General features: G+C 39.2%; 1 protein-coding gene and 1 pseudogene across 5 annotated transcripts in view; one reads left to right on the top strand and one right to left on the bottom strand.

The window, feature by feature from the left end:
- Nucleotides 1-6,167: 6,167 nt before the first annotated feature.
- On the top strand, nucleotides 6,168-9,381 carry LOC109681523 (helicase MOV-10 pseudogene; annotated as a pseudogene).
- A 3,237-nt stretch (nucleotides 9,382-12,618) lies between these two features.
- Gadl1 (glutamate decarboxylase like 1) overlaps nucleotides 12,619-21,416 on the bottom strand; it is a 159,742-nt gene continuing 150,944 nt past the window's right edge. For all 5 annotated transcript variants that reach the window (XM_020156325.2, XM_074074048.1, XM_074074047.1 and 2 more), the window contains one exon: nucleotides 12,619-14,211. In XM_020156325.2, coding sequence (XP_020011914.2) covers nucleotides 14,038-14,211 — 174 coding nt within the window. In that variant the 3' untranslated portion in view covers nucleotides 12,619-14,037. The remainder of the gene's footprint in view (nucleotides 14,212-21,416) is intronic.

A 21,416-nucleotide genomic window follows, 5' to 3' on the forward strand; every position in this document is an offset into this window, starting at 1 on the left:
TAGCAGAGCAAAGCACAGAAAGATCCCAATCCCTGTTCTCTACCTCAAAAGCTGTCTGTGGCCTCCCAAGTCCCAGCACTCACCAAGCCTACTGGAGACTTTAGCTGTAAGCATCTATGCTCTCTGCCCAAGGACTTCCCAGGTCCAAGGCAGCCTGATCAGGGTTGCCAGGGAGTTAATGCCCCTGGGGTCAGCCCTCATCCCATTTAGCAAGTACTGAATTAACACTCGTCTTCCTCAGCCTTTCAGTGATGCTCTGCACCCGTTCCCAGATGTCATTGACTGGACCGAGCCTCCATGGTCCACATCACTAAGTTGCTCACTATGTTCACTCTGCTGGTTTCCATCCTTTCCTTGTCTCACTTCACCAGCCTCTGAACTATGCTTCCTAAGATCACCAAAAAATAGGTTACTTGCTGTCAAATCCCTGTCTCCTGTCTGCCTATAGGGTAAGCAAATATAAGACATCATCCCTGGATTGTCTAACATGGGACTTATTTTGAATAAACAAAACTAAACCCCTACAAATTTTAGCACTGTTATTTGGGTGTTCAGTCATGCTGTTAAACCTCTTCCTATCTGATTCAATTAACTGTGTGATACTTTTTTGGGGTGCTGGGGACTGAACCTGGGTTCTGTGCATGCTAAGCATTCACTCTACCACTGACTACACCTCTGGTCCTAATGTGATACTTTAACATGCTTAAATCACTTTCTTATTGTTAGATCTCTGTCTAATAAAGAGCTACTATTAAAAACCAAAAGGCAGAAAAGGAATTTAAAAGTCTTTTGACTGAATAAAATCTGATGACTACTAGAAGAAAATTGCCAATTATATTTAAATACTTCCAGCAGATAAAATTTCAACAGAGACCTGGCCTCTACACTTCCAATCCCAAATTAATTCCTCCTTAACCCATTCACAGCATCTGATACGGTCAATCTCTTCCTCCTCCCTGAACAGTGTTTCTTTCACTGGCCTTTGTACAACCACTCTATCTTGGTTCTTCCTCTGCCTCATCAGTGGCTTCTGATCGAGGCTGTTTGAGGGCCCTCCTCATTGTGAGCTGATGTCCCAGAACCGTGTCCTTGGTCTGCTTCTCCTTTTTATCTTCAAACATAGTCTACATGATTTTACCAATCCCATAGCTTGAAATAACATCCCTATGCTGATGGATCTTAAATTAATTTCTCCACATTCACCCTCTTTTACCCTCTCCCTAACAGGACCTGTTCTATTATTCCTGTCCTTCATTGATGAAGTGTATCCTCCTTGCTCAAAGGGGTTTCACTATGATATTTCACCTGGAGTGCATTGTATTTTAATCAGTCTAACTCCCTCTATTACTCTTCCCTAACCTTTCCTCCTACCACATCTTGCTCAACGTCTTTCAGTGCATTTGAAATACATTGACTACATTCACCCTCCTTTATCCCCTCCATTCACCCTCCCCCACTTCCACAAGCACATCCCTCCCTTGGAGAACCTATTTTACAGTCCTATCTTTTATTCATAATTCCCAAGTCAGTGTTCAGAGGAGTTTCTTCATATATCTTAGCTGTGAATATACTGAACTTTGGTCAGTTTAATTCCCTTTATTACTCTCCCTTACCTTTTTCCTTCTACCCCCTATTATTCAACAGCTTTCAGTAGATATTCATATGTCATCTATCTGAATGAATGCGATGTATTTTGATATTGCTGACTCTTTACCATTATCTTTTCCTTTCCCTCCTTCCCTGAGTGCCATAGAATAGTTCCAGTATTACAAATATGCCCTATATATAAATGTGTATATTTGACCATGTTTATTTTTGTATACATTTATCTTTTGGATCTAACTTTCACATATGAGAGAAAACATGGTCTTTGTCTTTCTGAACCCGAGTTACTTCACTTAACATCATGTCCTCTGTTTCCATCCATTTATGGGCAAACAACATGATTTCATTCTTCTTTATGACTGAGCAGTACTCCATTGTGTATATATACCACATTTTCTTAATCCATTCATCAGTTGTTGGGCATCTGGGCTCTTTCAATAGCTTGGTTATTGAGAATAGTGCTGCAATAAACATAGGTATAGGCATAGGAGTTCAAATGTTTCTATTGTATCCTGACTTACACTCCCCTGGGTATATGCCCAAAAGTGGTATCACTGGATTATATGGTAGTTCTAATTTTAGTTTTTAAAGGAATCTCCATACTACTTTCTATAATGTTTGTACTAATTTACATTCCTGCCAATAGTGTATAAAGGTTCCTGTTTCACTGTACCCTTGCCAAAAATTGTTGTTTGTGTTCTTGATGATAGCCATTTTAACTATTAAGGTTAATGTAGTTTTGATTTGCATTTCTTTTATGGCCAGGGCAGTTGAATACTTCTTCATGTATTTATTGGTCATTTGTACCTCTTCCTTTGAAAATTGCCTATTTAATTCATGTTCCCATTTCTTCATTGGTTTGTTGATTCTTTGGGAGTTTAGTTTTTTGAGTTCCCTATAGATTCTGGTTATTAGTCCTTTATTAGATGAATAACTATCAAATACATTTTCCATTCTGTGGGCTGTCTCTTAAGTCTCATGACTGTTTTCTGTGCAGAAGCTTTTTAGTACTATGCAGTACCATTTGTCAATCCTTTCTCTTAGTTGCTGAGCCATTGGAGTTCTATTTAGAAAGTTATTGCCCATGCCTGTATGTTCCAGTGTTTTCCCTACTCTTTCTTGCAGTAGTTTCAAATTTTAGACTCTATATTAAGGTCTTTTATACACTTTTAATTGATATTGGTACAAGATTTCAGTCTTCTACATTTCAGTTTTCCCAGCATCATTTGTTAAAGAGGCTGTCTTTTCTCCACTGTATATTTTGAGTTCCTTTGTCAAATATCAGTTGACTGTAGCTGTGTGGACCCATGTCTGTTCCACTGGTCTTTGTGTCTGTTTTTATGTCAATGTTTTGTGCCATATTATTTTTATCATTATGGTTCTATAGTATAGTTTGAAGTCAGGTATTGTGGTATGTCCAGCATTGCTGTTTTTGCTCAGAATTGCTTTGGCTATTCAGGTCCTTTATGCTTCCATACGAACTTTGGGATTGATTTTTCTATCTCTGTGGAGAATGTTATTAGAATTTTGGTGAGGATTGCATTAAACATGTGGATTGCTTTTGGTAGTAGAATCATTTTCACAATATTGATTCTGCTAATCCATAAGCATGGGTGATCTTTCCATTTTCTAATGTATTCTTCAATTTCTTTCTTCAGTGATTTATAGTTTTCATTGAAGAGATCTTTCATTTCTTTTTATTTTGTGGTACTAGGGTTTGAATTCAGGGCCTTGTGCTTGCTAGGCAGGCACTCTACCTCTTGAGTTACACCTACAGCCCTCATTTCCTTCATTAAATTTATTCCTAGGTATTTTTTTGATTAATCTTTTTTATTAGTAGTATATCATAGTTGTACAGGGGATACCTTATAATATTTAAATATGTGTTTACAATATATCTTAGTTAAATTCACCCCCTATTCTCCCCCCTGCCTTCTTAGAACAATTTCAATAGGTTTCATACTTCTATTTTCATATATGAATACAAAATACAACCACCATATTAACCCTCATTCACCCTTTCCTTATGCCTTCCTCCTCCTACTCCCAGGTATGTTTTTAAGCTATTATAAATGGGATTGTTTCCCTGACTTTGTTCTCAGGCTGTTCATTATTGGTACATAGAAAACTACTGATTTTTGTATGTTGATTTTATATCCTGCTACTTTGCCAAAAGTGTTTATGATTTCTAAGAGTTTTTCTTTTTCTTTTTTGGTGGAGTTTTAGGGTCTTTTAGGTGAAAGATTATATCTGCACATAGGGATAGCTTGACTACTTCCTTCCCTATTTGAATCCCTTTTATTTCTTGTTTCTATCTTACTGCTCTGGCTAGGATTTCTAAAACTTTATTGAATAAAAGTGGGGAAAGTGGACATATTTGTTTCATTCCTTACTTTAGCAGGAATGGTTTCAGTTTTTCTCCATTTAGTATAGGGTTGGCTATAGGTTTGTCAAATATAGCCTTTATTGTGTCAAGAAACATTCCTTCTATTTCTAGTTTCTTCACTGATTTTATCATGAAAGGATGATGAATTTTGTCAAAGATTTTTTTCAGCATCTATTGAGATGATCATGTGGTTTTTGTCTTTGCTTCTATTTATAATCTGTATTACATTTATCAGTTTATGTATGTTGAACCATCTTTGCATCCCTGGAATGAAACTGACCTGATCAATGTGTATGATCTTTTTGATGTGCTGTTGAATTCCATTCACCAGTGTTTTGTTGAGAACTTTTGTGTCTATATTCATTAAAGATAGTGGCTTGTAATTATCTTTTCTGTTGTATCCTTGTTTGGTTTTGGAATGAGGGTAATACTGGATTCATAGAAAAAGTGGTAGTCTGCCCTTTCTATTTCCAGGAAGAGTTTGAGGAGTACTAGTTCTTTTTTAAAGGTCTAGAAGGATTCAGCCATGAATCCAGCAGGTCTTTGACTCTTCTTTGTTGGGAGACTATTACTGCTTCAATTTATTTGCTTGTTATAGCTCTATTTAGTTGGTTTATATCCTTTTGCTTCCATTTTGGTTGGTTAAATTCTTTTAGAAATTTATGCATTTCTTCTAGATTTTTCAGGTTACTTGAATGTAAATTTTCAAAGTATTCCCTAATGATCCTCCGGATTTCATTGGTATTAGCAGTTATGTCCTCTTTTACATCTTTAATTTTATTAATTTGGGCCCTTTCCTCCCTCTGCCTATTCAGCTTAGCTAAAAGTTTATAAATCTTAATAATCTTTTCAAAGAACCAAGTTTTTATTTCATTGATTCTTTGTATAGTTTTTCTGGTCTGAATTTCATTGATCTTGGTCTTGATTTTTATTATTTCTCTCCATCTGCTAGTTTAGGGGTTAGCTTGTTCTTGTTTTTCTAGAGGCTTAAAGTACATCATTAGGTTGTTTGAGATCTGTTTTTTAATGTAGGCACTCATAGCCATAAACTTTCCCCTTAGCATGGTCTTTGCTGTACCCCACATGTTCTGATGGATTGTATTTTCATTTTCATTAGATTCTAGGAACTTTTTGAATTCTCCCCTATTTCTTCAATGATCCACTGGTCATTCAACCATGTGTTCTTCAGTCTCCATGTGTTTCAATATTTTCATAGTTTCTTTTGCTATTGAGTTCTAGTTTTATTCCATTGTGATCACTTATGATACAGGGGGTTATTTAAATTTTCTTAAATTAGTTGACTTACTTTGTGTCCTAAAACACGATCTACTTTGGAGAAAGTTCCAAGAGTTACTAAGAAGAATTTGTATTCTGCAGTCCTTAGATGAAATATTCTGTAGATGTCTATTAAGTCCATTTGGTCTATTGTGTTCACTAATTCTAATGTTTCTTTGTTGAATTTTTGTCTGGATGACCTATATAATGATGACAGTGGAGTACTGAAGTCTCCTACTATCACTGTGTTGGGGTCTATCTGAGTTTTTAAGTACAGTAGTGTTTTATAAATGTAGTTGGGTGCACTGACGTTTGGTGCATATATGTTAAGAATTGCTATTTCCTCTTGAAGAATTGTTCTTTTGATTAATATGAAGTGATCTTTATTGTCTTTTCTGACTATTAGTCTAAAGTCTATTTTGTCAGATATAAATATTGTTACTCCTGTCTGTTTTCAGGGTCTGATTGCTTGGAAGATCTTTTTCTCCCTTTCACTTTAAGCCAATCTTTGTTTTTGTCAGTGAGATGTGTCTCTTGTAAGCAACAAATGGTCAGGTCTTTTGGCTTTCTTTGTCTTTTGATTAGGGCATCGAGGCCATTAATATTCAGTGTTAATATTTCCAGTCATTTTGCTGTTGTTTTTTCCCTGATGTTTACTTTCTACCATTCCTTGTTTACTGGTCTACTTGGTCAGTGGGGCTTATCCTTTGTTGCATTTTCCTGGCTGAGTCTAAGTCTTCTGTGTGTGGGATTCCTTTAAATAATTTCTTTAGTGCCGGTTTGATGGTCATGAATTCCTTTAGTTTTTGTTTGTTGCAAGGTTTCTCATTGAGGAGTCCGGAGGGAAGGCTCAGTTTCATTTCCACGGACCCTCCTGCCTGGGCCGCAGCCGCCGCCGTGATACCGAGCAAGTTCATCTACCGGCAGCTCCGGGAGACTGGCCAGGGCTTTGAGAGTTTCCTGGCCGACCGGGGACTGGAGAAGGAGACGGATGGCGAGCGGCTGCAGACCATTTATAATCGCGACTTCAAGACCAGCTTTGGAACTCCTGCCCCTGGCTTCTCCTCCATGCTGTATGGAATGAAGATTGCAAATCTGGCTTATGTCACCAAGACTCAGGTCAGGTTCTTCAGTCTGGACCCCTGGGTCAGTGTGCAGCTCCCAGAAGAGACCAATGAAGCTGGGGTCAGATATCAGCAAGCAGCACAAGTCACTGCTAGCCAAGATCTTTTATGACAGGGCTGAGTATCTTCATGGGAAGCATGGGGAGGACGTGGAAGTCCAGGGGCCCCATGAAGCCCGAGATGGGCAGCTCCTTATCCGCCTGGATTTGAACTGAAAGGAGGTGCTGACCCTGAAGCTTCAGAATGGAGGGATCAAGCCTGTTACTCTCACTCACCTCTTCCCACTCTGCTGGACACCCCAGTTTGCCTTCTACAATGGTAACCATGAGCTTCCCTGTCCACTGGGTCCAGGTGAATACTATGAGCTCCATGTCCACTGTAAGACCAGCTTTGTGGGCTACTTCCCAGCCACTGAGCTCTGGGAGCTGCTGGGACCTGGGGAGTCAGGACCAGAAGAAGCTGGAGCTTTCTACATTGCCCGCTTTTTGGCTGCCGTTGCCCACAGCCCCCAGGCTGCACAGCTGAAGCCCACAACTCCCTACAAGCGTTTCCAGTTCACTAGAAACCCTGTAATGTCCAACCGCATAGAGGAAGGAGAGAGACCCGACCGTGCTAAGGGCTATGACCTGGAGCTAAGTTTGGCACTAGGAGCCTACTATCCATCACCCTGCCTCAGGCAACTGCTCCCTATCCTTCAGGGAGCAAATGTCTTCACTGCACCTAAGGAGGTTGCCGAGATCAAGGCCCAGCTGGAGACAGCCCTGAAGTGGAAGAACTATGAAGTGAAGCTCCAGCTGCTGCTGCACCTGGAGGAGCTGCAGATGGAGCGTGACATCCGGCACTATGACCTGGAGTCGGTGCCCATGACCTGGGATCCCGTGGACCAGAACCCTAGGCTGCTCACACTGGAGGTTCCTGGGGTGACTGAGAGCTGCCCCTCAGTACTACAGGGTGACCACCTGTTTGACCTTTTGTCCTCTGAGACACACCAGGAAGACTCTGTCATCTACAAGGGCTTTGTGCACAAGGTGGAACTGGACCGTGTCAAGCTGAGTTTTTCTAATAGCCTCCTGAGCCGCTTTGTGGATGGGTGGACCTTCAAAGTGAACTTCACATTCAACCGCCACCCCTGCGGGTCCAGCACCAGGCCCTGGAGCTGACAGGGCATTGGCCATTGTGGCCCATGCTTTTTCCTGTGACCTCCCCTGGGGTCCCGCTGCTGCCCCCTGATGTGAAGCTCAAGCTGTACAATCGGAGTCTGGAATCGAACCCAGAGCAGCTACAGGCCATGAAGCACATTGTTTTGGGCACCACCCGGCCTGCCCCCTACATTATCTTTGGGTCCCCAGGTACCAGACTGTCACATTAGTGGAGGCCATTAAGCAGGTGGTGAAGCACTTGCCTAAAGCCCACATCCTGGCCTGTGCTCCATCCAACTCTGGGGCTGACCTCTGCCAGCAGCTCCGTGTCCACCTGCCCAGCTCCATCTACCGCCTCCTGGCCCCCAGCAGGGATATACGCATGGTGCCTGAGGACATTAAGCCCTGCTGTAACTGGGATGCTAAGAAGGGAGAATATGTGTTTCCCGCCAAGAAGCAGCTGCAGGGATATCGGGTCTTAATTACCACCCTCATCACTGCCAGCAGGCTGGTGTCTGCCCAGTTTCCTATCGATCACTTCACACACATCTTCATCGATGAAGCTGGCCACTGCATGGAGCCTGAGAGTTTGGTGGCCATAGCAGGACTGATGGAAGTCAAGGAAACAGGCAACCCAGGAGGGCAGCTGGTGCTGGCAGGAGACCCTCGGCAGCTGGGGCCTGTGCTGCGGTCCCCATTGGCACAGAAGCATGGCTTGGGGTACTCACTTATGGAGCGACTGCTCACCTATAACACCCTGTACAAGAAGGGCCCCAACGGCTATGACCCCCAGTTCATTACCGAACTACTACACAACTACAGGTCTCATCCCACCATCCTGGACATTCCTAACAAGCTGTACTAAGACGGGGAGCTGCAGGCCTGTGCAGACGTGGTGGATGGAGAGTGCTTCTGCCGCTGGGAGGGTCTGCCTTGCCAGGGCTTTCCCATCATCTTTCATGGCGTAATGGGCAAAGATGAGCGTGAGGGCAACAGCCCATCTTTCTGCAACCCCGAACAGGCTGCCACGGTGACTTCCTACTTGAAACTGCTCCTGGCCCCTTTCTCCAAGAAGGGCAAAGCCCGCCTGAGCCTTCGAAGTGTGGGCGTCATCTCCCCATACCCGAAGCAGGTGGAAAAAATCCGCCACTGTATTACCAAACTTGACAGGGAGCTGCAAGGACTGGATGGTATCAAGGACTTGAAGGTGGGCTCCGTGGAAGAATTCCAAGGGCAAGAACGAAGCGTCGTCCTCATCTCCACCGTGAGAAGCAGCCAGGGCTTTGTACAGCTGGACCTGGACTTTAACCTGGGTTTTCTTAAGGACCCCAAGAGGTTCAACGTAGCAGTGACCCGGACCAAGGCTCTGCTCATTGTAGTGGGCAACCCCCTTCTCCTGGGCCAGGACCCTGACTGGAAAACATTCCTGGAGTTCTGTAAAGAAAACGTGGGGTACACCGGGTGCCCCTTTCCTGCCAAACTGGACCTCCAGCAGGAACAGAACTCCCTCCTAGGTCTCAGCAAGCTCAGCCCCTCTACCTCAGGACCCCACGGTCGTGACTACCTCCCCCAGGAGAGAGAGGGTGAAGGGAGAGTGTGCCTGCAAGTGGAACCAGAGTGGAGGAATGAGTTGTGAAGACACAGCTGCCTGCCTGAGTCCTCAAGCCAGCCAAGCCTTAACTGCTGCTCATCCCTGTGCAGAACCCAGCCCAGCTGCCCCTGTGAGGGACAGGAAGGCCAGCTGGGAAGGGAGTTTACAACCCAAGCCATTTCTTCCCTATCCCTGCTGGGGAGAATAACACACTGAGCTGCTAACAATTGGGGGGATGGAGAAGGAAGAAAAACTCTGAAAACAAAAAAAAAAAAAAAAAAAAAGGAAGGATTGTTTTGTGGGATAGACAAGTCTTGGTTGGTAATTATTTTCTTTTAAGGCCTTAAATATATCTTTCCATGACCTCTTTGTATTTAGAGTTTGCATTGAGACCTCTGCTGTTATTTTAATAAGTTTGCCTTTATATGTGACCTGTCACTTCTCTTTTGTAGCTTTCTATATTCTTTCTTTGTTCTATATATTGAGTGTTTTGATTATGATATATGTGGGAGGGAGTTCTTTTCTGGTCTTGCTGGCTTGGTACTCATCTGTATCTATAGATGTCCCACACTTTCTCAAGATTGAGGAAATTTTCTATTTATAGGAAATTGTCTATTATGATATCTAATAAGTTATCAATGCCTTTCATTTGCATCTCTTCCCCTTCTTCTATGCCCATGATTCATAGATTTGGTATTTTGATAGTGTCTCTGAGTCTTGCATATTCCATTCATACTTTCTTAGCATTTTTTTCATGGTCTTTGACTGACTGACTTAATTACTCTACTTGATCTTCTGTTTCTGGTACTCTATATTCAACTTGGGCCACTCTTTTAGCCAAACTTCCATTGAGGTTTTTATTTGGGGTATTGATTTCAAATTGATTATTTTCAAGATTTCTATATCTTTATTGATTTCTTCTTTCATATTTTGCATTGGCTTTCTTATTTCATTCATCTGTTTGGATTCTCTTTGAGCTCAACTAGTTGTTTATTCATAGTCTCTTTGAGTTCAGTCCCTAACTCATGTGTCTCCTTTTTGAGTTCATTGATCATTCTTACTATTTTTTAAATTCAATGATTGATATTTACTCCTCTTTGCTATTGTTTAAGTTCTTCCTGGTGGAGTTGGCATTTGAGGGAGAGCTGTTGTCTTGTTGTTTTGTGTTTCTTCATTGAGATTCATACATCTGGGGCCATTTTTGGTTAGAAGTTCCAATGCCATATATTCCTTTAGTTGGGATTTCTGAAAGATTATTTAGGACTGGGTAGCTGGTGAGTTCTGGTGTGTTTTTTGTCTCTAGATGTGGGGTGGGGTGTGCCTCAATATTCAACCCCAGCTTCTTGTTCTCAAGGTGCTGGGTACCACTATCTATTCCACACAAGGAGAGGAAGTTTAGCGCTAAAGCTATCACAGTTACTAAGCTACAGCCTTGAAATTACATCAATTCCTAAAGAAAATCAATGACTGCAACTGTTCCAGTATCTATAGTTGTCTATTGGAGCAAAAATGAGTCTTCATGGTACTGGAGGACTAAAGGTAATAATGAAAGTAATGGAAGGAAGATGGGGAGGATGATAATCTAGTAAATAAAATGTAGTGTAAAGTTTTATGTGGTAAGAGGAGGTGTGGCTGTGCAAATGGTTGTTAATGAAAAAGTAGTCTGGGATAGTTAGAAGAGATTTAGTTTATATCAAGAGAGGAGAAAGAAAAATGGAGAATATTGAACAGATAGATAAATATAAACACAAGACTGCAAAAATAATCTAGGAATATATTCACCTACTAAAAGTATTGGTAGCAAAGGAGGATTATGGATGAGTAAAGAAAACAGGGAAAATATGAGCTAAAAAGCAGCTGTGTTTGTTGATAGGAGGAAAGTATGAATGGAGAAGGGCAATAGGAAAGGGGAAGAGAAGAAATGGTTTAAGGTTACACATAGGATGGCAGGCTATTGGACTCATATGGTGACTACAGAGAAGGGGAAGGAGGGAAGACAGACTGAAGAGAAAATGGGGGAGAGAGAATGCAAAACTGCTTTGCTGGAATGTACAAAGAAAATACAAACAAACATTAAAAAGCTGTACATCCCAAACTTAACAGTGACCAAATCAACATAAAAATTTTAAATTTTCTAGTGTTCTGAGCTACTGACTTATTTCTCCCCTTTTTATCTGCCTTGGTCTTTCAGTCCACTAGATGGCACTGTAAATGAATACCTGTCTCTGGAATGGTGTCTGTTGACAGCCAGGAGTTCCTTCTTTAGTGAAGGTGGGGAGGGGAAGTGTTTGAAGATCTAAATACAATCTCTGGTGAAGACTTCTAGAGTCTGGATTGTAAAACTTGCCAGTCTTACACCATCACTTCTTGTAGCTTTCCCCTCTTTCAAGCTCTCCAGCACTTACAGACTGTAGTTATATACTGGAAGCAGACTTTTATCATTTATGTCCTCACTGACATAAGTCTCTGCAGGGGGACTGTAAGCCCAACCTGGCAGTGCCTGTTTTCTCTACCACATTAGAGACTTTGCATTAGGCCTAGTACTAAAGCCTGTTATTGTAGATGTTGGCTGTTGTCACCTCCACCAGTGCTGCCACCACTGCTGCTACTGCTGCTACCATGCTCCAAGCAACTTCTTTATTCTGAGACATGCCACACCTATTTGGGACGCCACTTCTACTCTATGGTTCTCAGCAGCTTTCCTGTAGCAAGTCACATACTGAAAAGGTTCTCTTCACTTTTGGGGTGAAGATTTTGTCTTCCCCTTTCCCTTAGGGGCGCTGGTGCTGGAGAAGGTGAAAACTATTTCTTCATTCACTCTGTAGGTTCTTTCTTTCCCTGTATTTTTCAGCTGGTTCACAGTGCTTTTCCTTTTTCTCCTCTGTGAGAGGACTCTTCTTTGTTATCTAGGTTCTTATCCACAGGGTCAGATGGCAAAAGCTTCTTGCCTTATCTCCAATGTGTTTCAATATTATTCACTGTGTATCATTCTCTTTTCCTTTCCCTTCTCCCCCTATACTCCTCAAATTGTCCCACTAGTGGATACTTATTTTATATATATATATAATCATGCTTGTATTTGTGTATACATTTATGAAATGATTATTTTTATAACTATTAAGTCAAATACTGAGTGAATGTGGTATATATGCATATTTCAAGAAATAAAGAATGGAATTTTCAAAATATCTGGTAGCTGTGCTATTTTCCATTGATCAAAAAATTGCTGCCTCATAAAAAGGCACAGCAGGAACTGAGCTGTGGCTGTAGAGTTTCTCATGAATTGCCTAGTTGATAAAAGCCTGTACAAGAGACAAACCCACACTTAGCTGTAATTGCTTTTACCATTTTATTCAAGGTATTAACTAAAAAACACATAGCCTCCAACTTACTTCTTCAATGGTTAAACTAAAATGCCAGCTAAGTCTTGTTCACTTCTAAAATGTATTGATACAATCTAGTAAAGAGGAGATGACAGAAAAAGAAAGGTCAACAATGTGAAGTGCACTAATATTGCTTTTTATTTCATGAAATCCAAATTATTTATAAGCATCAATTTTAGGAACATTTTACAAAGGCATTTTTATAAAGGCAACAAGAAATGCAAAATACACAAATCTACACTCACAAATAGCTACCACCGGAAGATTTGAAGTATCTCAGGAAAAGATTAAAATATTCTTTGACTAGCGGAGATACTGGGGAACAATGCACACTAAAAAGAAAATACACATTAAAAGCAAAACAGTGTACATCTGCTTCTCAAAATCTAAACGACATGAGTTTATGAAGTATGAAAGGTTACTCTTTGTTGCTGGGTCTACCCTTGAGTGTTCTTCAGTCATTCGCCTTTCAATGCAGAGTTTAACTCTACACCCATATCTCTGAATTCTGTTCATTTCTTAGTCAAATAAAAATCTAAACCAGGATAAGAGATAAAGCTATTTCACTCCCAGGAGAAATGGAGGAGGTGTTGCCATGGAAAGGCCTCTGGTTCCTAGATTCCCTGACCAATATAAGCCACTTTAAAAGTCTACTCTGATATTTCAAAGTTTTATAAAGGGAATGTTGTATAACCCTGGACTTCATTTTAGTTATTCCTTACAGAGCAGAGAAATGGGCTCCTTCATCTAAAACAAAAAGACAGACAGATACACACACACCCCCACACACCCTACAATGTCTGTTCCTAGCTAATGACATAAATGATTTTGGGAAGTGAATCAGGACTATTGCTCACTGATCAAAAAGGCCACACTGCAAAGTGTTTGATTTTTTATCCTAATCTCTAACTTTGATAAATTAGAGTAGATAGTAATTAGCTTTAACTTTTGAAAACATTTAGCCTGGATAAAACATACATCTTTATAAAGTAAACAACTTATATATTTTCTCTTTTAAAAAAACATAGCTTTGACATGCTTCTGATGCCCTTAAAAATTTGTAGACAGATACCACAGTTGTATCTCAAAGTGTGACTTGGGGGCTACTGAAATATTACATGTTCTTTTGCTGGCAAAATGTCAGACCAGTTGCTTACTCAATACAATGGTTTTCTCAGATTTTAACCATGCATCATGTTTTAACATGGTGGATTTGTTAAAACACAGAACACTGGGTCCTGCCCCCAGCATTTCTGACTCAGTTTGCTGAAGTAAGGCTTGAGGAAGGGCACCACATTGAGAACCACTGCTTTAAACTATTCTTTTTAATGCTCTTTAAACAGCAATGTAATATTTTTCCTTTTTCTAAAACAATAATGCCCAGTCATCAAAAGAGCTCTGAACACTATTTTCTTAGCATTTTAGGTTTTTGCATGGGACTGGGAATATTTCCTAATTGTCATCAGAAGAGCTGTAACCTATGAAGTACTCCTCCCCAGGACAGGATCCCTGTTCTGGGGGACGAAAGCCACTGCTACATATCTCTACCCAGGATATCTATCTCATCCAGGAGGAAGTCCATATCCTCCCGGCTCACTTGAGGGCTGATCACCACCTGGCGGAAGAAGTTGACCTTCCCCTGATGGGGCTGATATCCCAGCATGAGACTTCCCTTCTTCATCATCCTCTCCTTAATGGCTGGGGCTACCTGCAAAGGGAGAGGAGACGGAGGTGAAAGAGCAGAATACCGAAGCACTCAACTGGTTTTCAATTAGCCATCCATGGGTTGGGAGCACATTCTCATAGGCACAAAGTTGCACTATAATGATAACAATTTATTGAGAATCTTATGGCATATGAATACTGATCCAAGTATTCTAGACATATTAGTTCATTGAATCTTCATATCAACACCATGAAGGAGATACTACCAACATGCCCACATGCAAACAATGAAATTCAGGCACATGAAGACTAAATAACAATCACTAGGTCCCAGGCTCTGAAATGTAAATGACAATGCAACACTGCCTTGTAAAAAGCAAATTATGGGGCTTCAGGCATCACAGTATTGAAAGCATCAAACGTTCTATTTCTCAATTTGTCTTGATGACAAAATACTCCAGTTAAGGCCTTGTGAATACAGAATAGTGATAGATGGAAAAAAGAAACTTGCAGTTGTCTACCAAAGAAAAACTAATACAGGTCTAATGTACAGTTTTCTTTTGAAGATTAACAATTATTAATTTATTAATAAGAACCTGTATGTTTCTGTAATTATTGTGCTTTGAAAGTCCTTGGTTAATGTAAAGGATTTAGAAGAAAATGACAGTTTAATATTATTCTTATATGTGAAATACAAGCACCCTGTCTTTTACAACATGTGTAAATGTGATGATAAAATTAGGAAGCTCATAGTTTAAGAATGAGGATTTGCAGTTGACATAAGAATTATTGACCCTGATTATAAAAATGCACAAATTTTTTAAAAAGTTTAACATTGGAATAAATTAGTTCATTTAAGAACCACATGGGGAAATCAGACCATTTTTAAGTCAGTGGTATGACCACCTAAGGGCCAGGTTGCAAACTTTTAAGATAGTGAGATTTTGAAACACAAAGCTACAAAGTCAAGAATGCATTCTTACTGGCTTAAAAACATAAGCAATGATTTCTCATTTGAATTTTATTTTAACTCTGAGCATCTCTTACTTGAATATGTGGAAAGGGATCATCATGAATTTCTGCCCTTATCTTCTCAGAAAGATGAGGCTCAGATCACTCAGAAGGGAAGAATAAGTACATAAGTACCACCATGTACAATGTGCATGAATCTCAGTTCCTGGAAATTTCAGTTCTCCTTCTCATAGTATGACCATCACAGACATTCTGGGTTTTAAATATACCCATGTTTTGTCAGAGCTTCATGAAGGCAGAACAAGCTACTTCATCCTACATTCAGCACCATCTTGGTCTGCTCCAAAGATGATGGGAAAAATCAGTGTTTGAGACATCCGACATGTTGTGTTGAATGCAGTCACAGAGCCTTCTCAAGTAATACTTCAGAGCAATTTTAATAACACATTTTCCATGTACATGCTAGTTCTAGAATCTAAGTCTTATGAAACATAAACTACACTGTGTCTACATCAACAAAAACAAACATCTATTCAATGGAGGTTTCTTACAATAGAGCAAACCATGAAAGAAAATATATGGGTATAAAAAAAAGATAGAAAAAAGAAGATGAAATTAGAGGTCAAATGAGTGAAATAATGTGAACCATCAGGTTATATAAATTTCTGAAAATATGCCACACATTTTATTTTGAGCCTTCTAGAAATTGGGAACATAGGTTAATTGCCACTCTTCTTGCAAAAGTTTGCGACAAATGATGGTGGCTGCTGAAATCTGGGAGCTAGAAGGACACCTACCTTGTTTAGCCTTATCTGTTTGAAGCCCTTTTCTGTTTGAATGTAGATATACCAGCTGTATTTTCTCCCAAAACTGATTATGCAAGTAGCCTTTGTTACTAGAATTATGCAAAATCTAGAGAAATAATATGTAAGCCCACAAAATATGAGTGTAAATAGAGAGTGGTTTCCATGAAAACTAAACTTCATCCTTTTAAAAGATTAGGTAAAAAGTGCATGGCTAAACATTATTGCTAGAAAATTAGGTGTTGAAAGAGAAAATAAAGCTATAAAACCAAAATCTTGAGAGTCTGGACTGATTCTACATTCAGATTGCCACACAAGTGTCTGAGTACTCACTCCATCTGAAAAAATCTGAGATGGATGCAACAGATGATTCTATTTTTTTGAAAAAGTTTAAAAATTATCTTAAAATTTTTGATTTAGGATTCATTAATAATACAAAGGGATTTCATTGTGATAGTTCCATACGTGTATACAGTGTACCTTGAACAAGTTCACCCCTTCCTTTGTTTTCCCACTGTCCCTCTCCAGTTTCCCCACTTTCAAATAGTGTTTGCTGGATTTCATTAGCAATATTCATATTTATATATGTAGCATACTTCGATCCTCTTCACTTTCCTTCCCCCCATCACTGATCTGCCCGAGACAGCTCCCCATCATCATCATCGTCGTCGTTCCAAGTTCCACCAATGAGTGAGAACGTGCAGTATTTGGCCTTTTGAGCTTGGCTTATCTTGCTCAGCATGATTATCTCAGTTCATCCATCTTCCAACCAATGACATAGCTCCATTCTTCTTATGGCTAAATAATATTTCATGGTGTGTGTGTGCAGTGTGTATATATATACACATACACACGCACACACACATATATATATATACAGACATACACACACCATACTTTATTCATTCATCAGTTGCTAGGACTTCAGCTGATTTCACAGTTTGGTTTTTGTGAAGAGAGCTTCAATAAACATGGGTGTGAAGGTATCTCCTTTGTATATTCATTTGCACTCACTCAGATATATGCCCAAGAGTATGGTGAGATCATAAGGGAAGTCTAGTGTTAGTTTTTTGAGCAACCTCCATACTGATTTCCATAGTGGTTGTACTAGTTTACATTTCTACCAACAGTATATGAGGGTTCCTTTTTCCCCACATCCTCACCAGCCTTTGTTGTCATTTGCCATTTTGACTGGAATGAAATGGAATCTTCCTGTAGTTTTGATCTGCATTTCCTTTATGGCTAAGGATATTGACATTGTTTCATATATTTATTAGCCATTTGTACCTCTTCTAGAACTGTCTGTTCAATTCATTTGCCCATTTATTAATTGGATTATTTGTTCTTCTGCCATTTAGTTTTTTGAGATCAATGTATATTCTGGATATTAATCCCCGATCTGTTGAATTGGTGGGAAAAATTTTTTCCCATTTTTTGGTTATTTCTTGACCTCATAACTGTTTCTTTTGATGTTCACAAACTTTTTAATTTTATGCAATCCCATTTGTCAAGTCTTACTCTTATTTCCTGGGCAATTAGAGTCCTATTCAAAAAATCACCTATGCCTATATCTTCCAGGGTTTTCCCTACTTTTTCCTATAGTAGTTTCAATGTTTCAGGTATTACATTAAGATTTTTGATCCATTTAGAGTTGATATTTGTACAGGGTAAGAAATAAGGTTCTAGTTTCAGTCTTCTGCATGTAGCTAGCCAGTTTTCCCAGCAGGTACTGGGGTTTGAACTCAGGGTCTCACACTTGCTAGACAGGTGCTCTAACTCTGAGCCATACCCCCAGCCCAAAAGATGATTCTTGAAGAGTGCAGTTTATATAAGAATTAGATAGCAGGTCCTCCAATCATCAGACCTTTACACAAGAGAGACTGTTTGTTTTTGGAAAATGTTTGGAAATTCTCATTTGGTGGAAAAATCATTTCCATCAAAAGATAGGGAAATGAATGTATATAGTTGTACAATATAATGGAAAATATTTAAGTGTAAAATACAAATATTAAATATAAAAATTAAGTTATATATGCATTACATTTTTCTAGGATTATATGTTTTAACTATTAATCTTCATCATCTTGAGCAGGGGGCTTCTGGTGCACATGTGAACACACATGGATGTGCGTGTGTGTGTGTGTGTGTATATGAGCTTGTGCTCTCACAGGTAATAAACTTCTAATCTGTCGTATGTCATTTCCTCTTTATTTCTCCTCATTTGGTGACAGGGCAATACAGAAACATGGTCTGACTTAGGCTCACAAAGGCACATTTATTTTTAATTCCAAGAGGAAGTGGCCTCTGGCTTCCTTAATGTAAACTGACTAAAAGGAAAAACCCACAATAGTACCAGTGATAATCAGTATTGGGAAGACCTGAGTCACATGGGCCATATATGTGACCAGGAGGGCCATAAATTATGAATTTTAGAGCTTACAGCTTGTGATCCTATAGACATTTTTAAAATAAGGATTCCCTTCATATACCTCTCCATCATCCTCCAGTTACTGACAGGGTATAGACAGCTCTGAATTATAGACAATTTTAAACTTAAGACAGCATGTCCTTGGCTTAAACCTAATTTGCATAGTTTGTTCCTATTTACTTTTCAATGCTACTGTTTTTCTCCCGAAAGGGGAGGGGTATTTTATGCCTCACCTTTGGAAAGAATTAGAATTTTGATTTCAACTTATAAAGTATCCTAGAAACAAACAAAACAATTATAAAAATGAATCTGTCAGGTTTGCATTTCTTGTGAGCAAACCAGAAATATTTTTTAATGTAAGGAAGATAAAAAAGAACACTACAGATGCTTTAATAAAAAGATATTTTTGATATTTAAATTCTTGCTCTTGTGTAAGGTATAAAACTGTGCTTCTTCTGGCAAAAGCACATGACAAAAGAACCAGACTTCTATGCTAAATTTTGTCACTGGCTTTCAGGGATTATAAAGAAAGAATTAAATATCTCTGTGACTCAGAGAACTAGCTAAGCAAGGGTTTGACAGTACAACAGGCATTTTCTCAATGTGTCCATGAACTAGAGGTACTGTCAAGCAAACAGGGATGGTCTCTTTTGTCTATAAACAATTCATGATAAAGAAAGCCATGGGCTTCCCTACACTGGTACTCATCAAATCTCTATCACAAATTGTCACTGTTGTAATAGCAGTAATTATTGTTAACACATATTTTGCCAGTCCTTTACAATTTGTAGTGTTATTTCACATGCCTTACTCCCATAAAGTTAAATTAAATCTCATTTGAAAGGAACCCATGTTTTTACAATTTGGGGACCAAGAATGGTCTCATTAACAACCAGCTTATCACCTTTACTCTTAAAAAATTAACCATTTTCTGTTTATAAGACTGCAGGCCTAATCCAGTGCTGGGCAATTTGGATGTTCTCTTTTGCTGATCACAGCAGAGAAACAGTCCTAATCTGACAGAATGGAATATTCACGAGGGAAAGAAAATATGCACAAACTAAATATAAGTATCTAGATATCGCCCTAAATGGAGCATGATGGTGGAAAGCAATTTGCCAAGAGTGAGATTGCTTTCCAGCTCTCAATTATTTTACTGCTGGTTTTCCTTCAAATTGTAAATCACATTCTTTCCTTGTGCCTCAGTGCACCAGTCTCTGCATCTTAAGTGGAAGAAGATCCTGACATTTCTATTTGGTTGCACAGGAACTTAATCTACACATTTCTCTGGGATTTCTGTTTTCTCCCCTTAATTTATGTTCCAGCAATGATTTAGTCATTGCAACAGAATTTTGTTGTCACACACACGAAGCACATGATAAGCACTAGAAGCTGCTGAAAGTCAAGGGAAAATGAAATAAGATGACTCTCTGGCCAACTACAGCCATTTGATTAGCAAGTGACCTGGCAACATTGTGGTCTTTGGTTAAAATACAATGCTAATGTCCGTAAAGTGACATTCTTTTGAAAAACATGTCACATACTCAATGTTAATAAGAATACATTTTCTTGTTAACAAGTTTGAGAAACACTATCAGTAAGGAAGGACCAGTTTTATTTTCTCAAAATATCTCAAACTATCAGTAAGGAAGGACCAGTTTTATTTTTTTCAGTGCATTACAGACTAATACTTTTTGTAAAATACAATAAAAGTTACAGGAAAATGAAATAAAGACAAAAATACAAACCTATTTTTTAATCCAGTAATAAAGTTAAGCTGCTAAACTGTTATAAAGCTTGTGCACAGCAGTTCTGGATGTCCATGCTTTTCTGACTGCAGGCTGGTGACACACAGCCCGTGGATCTGCGTGGACTGTGACTGTGCTCTGAGTGCCATTCTTCTTTAGTTTCTGGCTCCTTGGGGGGATTTTACTTAAGCTGTAAATCTTGACCTTATCTGGCATACTTATTTCTGCTTCCTGGCATGGTCTCTGTTCTGTTTTGAATTTTTGTATTCTACCTTACCACTATGCCATAGATGACCAGATTCGATGTTTCCCAGTTGTCAAATCTGGGAACTAATTCTGTTATAATGGCATTTCACTGAAACCATGCACCTAAGCCTGAAAGCTCTAAACAAGTTCTCCAGTCTAGTCCAGAGGTTGTAATAGTAGAGGGTTCAAAATATCCTAGGCTGTAGGATCTCAATACAATTTTTCTCCACCAGTTACTATGAGGGTGAAATAGTCATATTTTTCACCTATAAAATATGGGGCAGAATGACACAGAGATTGAGTGAAGACACAACACTGCAGTTAAAGGAGATAATCTCTTTGCAGCAAGTAGAAAGGGCAAATACTACATCAAGATAACAAGACTATTCAAAACTTCCAATAAACCCAAAGAGATTTATGTTTTGCTTCATCCTCCCCAAGACCACAGGCCCAAGATTTTAGTGCTATCATCTCCATTTCAGTTTTATACATTTACATTCTTTGTCTTCCAAGGTAGCAATGTTTATTTGGGGGGTGGAGGTAAAGAGGCTAAATTCATAATAATTTGCAAATCTTGTTGGTATCACATGGGGTGAGCAGGTAGACGAATAAATTTAACAGTAAAGTATACAAATTTTACCATAATTAATTTTTTCAAAGATTAATTTGCCCATATCAAAGGCAAAATATAGTCTACAGTGTTTTTTATCTATACAAAAGTTCCTTGAAGTTTTTGAGTGTTTAATTTCTCTTTATCTATACTAAACTTCATGCATCTTTGGCCTTTTCTATATCCTCAGAACAGAGTTCAATCATGCCAGAACTACTCATTGCAATTCATAGTTAAGGAATTAAATATCCAGAAAACAACAATGGAGAATAATTCAAGGGCCATTCATGAATTTTAGGTAGATCAAGGATGGCAGAATTTCTTTCCTATAAAGATCATATAGTCAATATTTTAGTCCTTGGGAGCAAGGCAATGTCAGTGGCAAACACTCAACTCTGCTATAATAGCAAGAAAGCAGCCATGGATAGATGAGCATTGCTG

The sequence above is a fragment of the Castor canadensis genome, chromosome 5, assembly GCF_047511655.1.
Source record: "Castor canadensis chromosome 5, mCasCan1.hap1v2, whole genome shotgun sequence".
Classification (NCBI taxonomy): Eukaryota; Metazoa; Chordata; class Mammalia; order Rodentia; family Castoridae; genus Castor; species Castor canadensis.